Raw genomic sequence first — 2,075 nt, forward strand, 5'->3', positions numbered from 1 at the left:
AATTTCTCAATATATTCTCAAGATGAACAAATCAATCTATTCCAATGAGATTGCTGAATGTGAAAACATTAAGAATATACTCACTTCTCAAGATAAGAATCGTTGGATTTCTGATATTTCACCATTTTTAGAAAATTTAAAAATAGTTGATAATGAAATTAATTTGAGAAAAAAACAAACATCAAATTTAGAATCAACTTTCAAATCTTCATTCTTTTCAATGAATAAGGGTAGAGTTAGTTGTTATGATGGACGTGATACTAAATCATATGGAGATAAGATTTATTCAAGAGAGGGATTTAATTACATGATTTCCAATGGAGTGAGTGGTGTTGAAACATTTTATCTTCCATCTATGAAGGATATTTTACCAATTCCTGACAATTTAATTATGAAGAAATATGATGAATCAAATCAAGATTTCAATTTGAAAACCTTAATGTTGAAATTCAGATGTAACATGTTATCAAATGGAGTTGGAGGTTTCTTTCATGTTGGATTTAAATTTAAAAAGAAGATACAAAGAAAACGTTGCAGAAGAACTTCAAAGAGAAAGACTAATTCAAGTTCTTCTTCTACCATCAATAAGAAGAGAAAGTAATCCAATTAATTGTAAATATGTAAACCAAATAATTGTAAATATATTGTGTAAATAAATATTGAGATTATAAAGAAATATCTGGATTAAATCATTTACAGCTAACACTTTTAGAACAGTGTTTTTAGTGTTCAGCAAGGGGAAAAAGCGTTTCACCACCAACACATGGTTTATCAAAATTACAATAATCTCCCCATCTGTATTGAATAAAAGAAACAAGAACAATCATAATAGTAATATGGCAAATGTTACAACAAATGCAAAGTAATAGTAGAGGAGGTGTTTAACAATAATTTATTTAAATAATTAATAAACCAGATTTAAAAGCATGTACAAATTCATTAAAATCAATAATACCATTCTTATCTGTATCTAATTGATCAAAAATAATTCTAGTTTCATTCAATAATTGATTTTCATTTAAATTTTGAAATTTACTCATTGATCTTCTCATATGTAATAATTCATCAAATGTAATTGAATTATCCTTATTAATATCAAATGTATTAAATAAATGATATAATACTTGTTCTGTATTATTATTATTATTATTTAAATTATTATTATTATTTAAATTATTATTATTATTTATATTATTATTTAAATTATTATTATTATTATTATTTAATTGATTATAAAACATTAAAAAAGCAACAACAAATTCTCTAAAATCAATTTTACCAGAATGATCAGTATCAAATAAATTGAAATGATTTTCAATAAATAATTTATCATTAATATTAAATAATTTCATAATAATATTAATAAAATCATTTCTAGATAAAGTACCAGTTTTTTTATCTGAAATATTTTGAAAATATTCTAATAATTTGTTAAATAAATCTGAATCTATATTTGTATTTTGAGTTAATTGTTTAAAAGTTTTATATTTTAATTCAATTTCTTCATTTTCTAAATCAATTAAAGATTTACTTGATAAAGTTAAAGTTTTATAATAATCTTGATCATTTAAATTTGAAATATTTTGAATTGATTGTAAAATTTTAGATAATTTTATAATTTTATCTTTTTTTTCTTGATATTGTAATTTAAATGAATTTAATAATGGATTTGTTTGTTTTTCAATTAAATTAAAAGATTGATTTAAAATTTCTTGAATTAAATTTTCAATTTTTAAAGAAATTTCTTTAAAATTAAATTTATCAAATAAATTTTTTAAAAATAATAATAAAATATTTAAATATTCTTCTAATGATCTTGTTTGTTGTTTTGAATATTTCCAATTATTTATAGATTCTCTAATTGGTGAATTTACAATTCCTTTTAATAAATTTAAAATTTCAATTATATTTGAAATATTAAATTTTTGTAAAATAATTAATTGATAATTTATAATTTCATTTTTAGTAACTCCACTAAATAAAGAACTTCCTAATTGAGTAGATGGTAATAATTTACCATTTGTATTATTTAAAATTGATAATAAACAATTAATTGTATAATAAATTAATTCAAA

The 2,075-nt window shown here is 19.8% G+C and overlaps 2 protein-coding genes across 2 annotated transcripts in view; one reads left to right on the top strand and one right to left on the bottom strand.

Annotated features, from left to right (window-relative positions):
* The window catches only part of NAEGRDRAFT_72510 (uncharacterized protein), a gene marked incomplete at both ends in the record, with an annotated part of 2,599 nt that extends 1,998 nt beyond the window's left edge, over positions 1-601 (top strand). Inside the window, one exon of the mRNA XM_002672455.1 lies at positions 50-601. Coding sequence (XP_002672501.1) covers positions 50-601 — 552 coding nt within the window. The remainder of the gene's footprint in view (positions 1-49) is intronic.
* A 295-nt stretch (positions 602-896) lies between these two features.
* NAEGRDRAFT_72511 (uncharacterized protein) lies at positions 897-1,352 on the bottom strand (the record flags this gene model as incomplete). The annotated part of the gene is made up of 1 exon (XM_002672518.1): positions 897-1,352. One exon carries the CDS (start codon positions 1,350-1,352, stop codon positions 897-899), a length of 456 nt encoding a protein of 151 aa, XP_002672564.1.
* Positions 1,353-2,075: the final 723 nt, after the last annotated feature.

This window comes from Naegleria gruberi (assembly GCF_000004985.1).
Source record: "Naegleria gruberi genomic scaffold NAEGRscaffold_53, whole genome shotgun sequence".
Taxonomy (NCBI): domain Eukaryota; phylum Heterolobosea; class Eutetramitea; order Acrasida; family Naegleriidae; genus Naegleria; species Naegleria gruberi.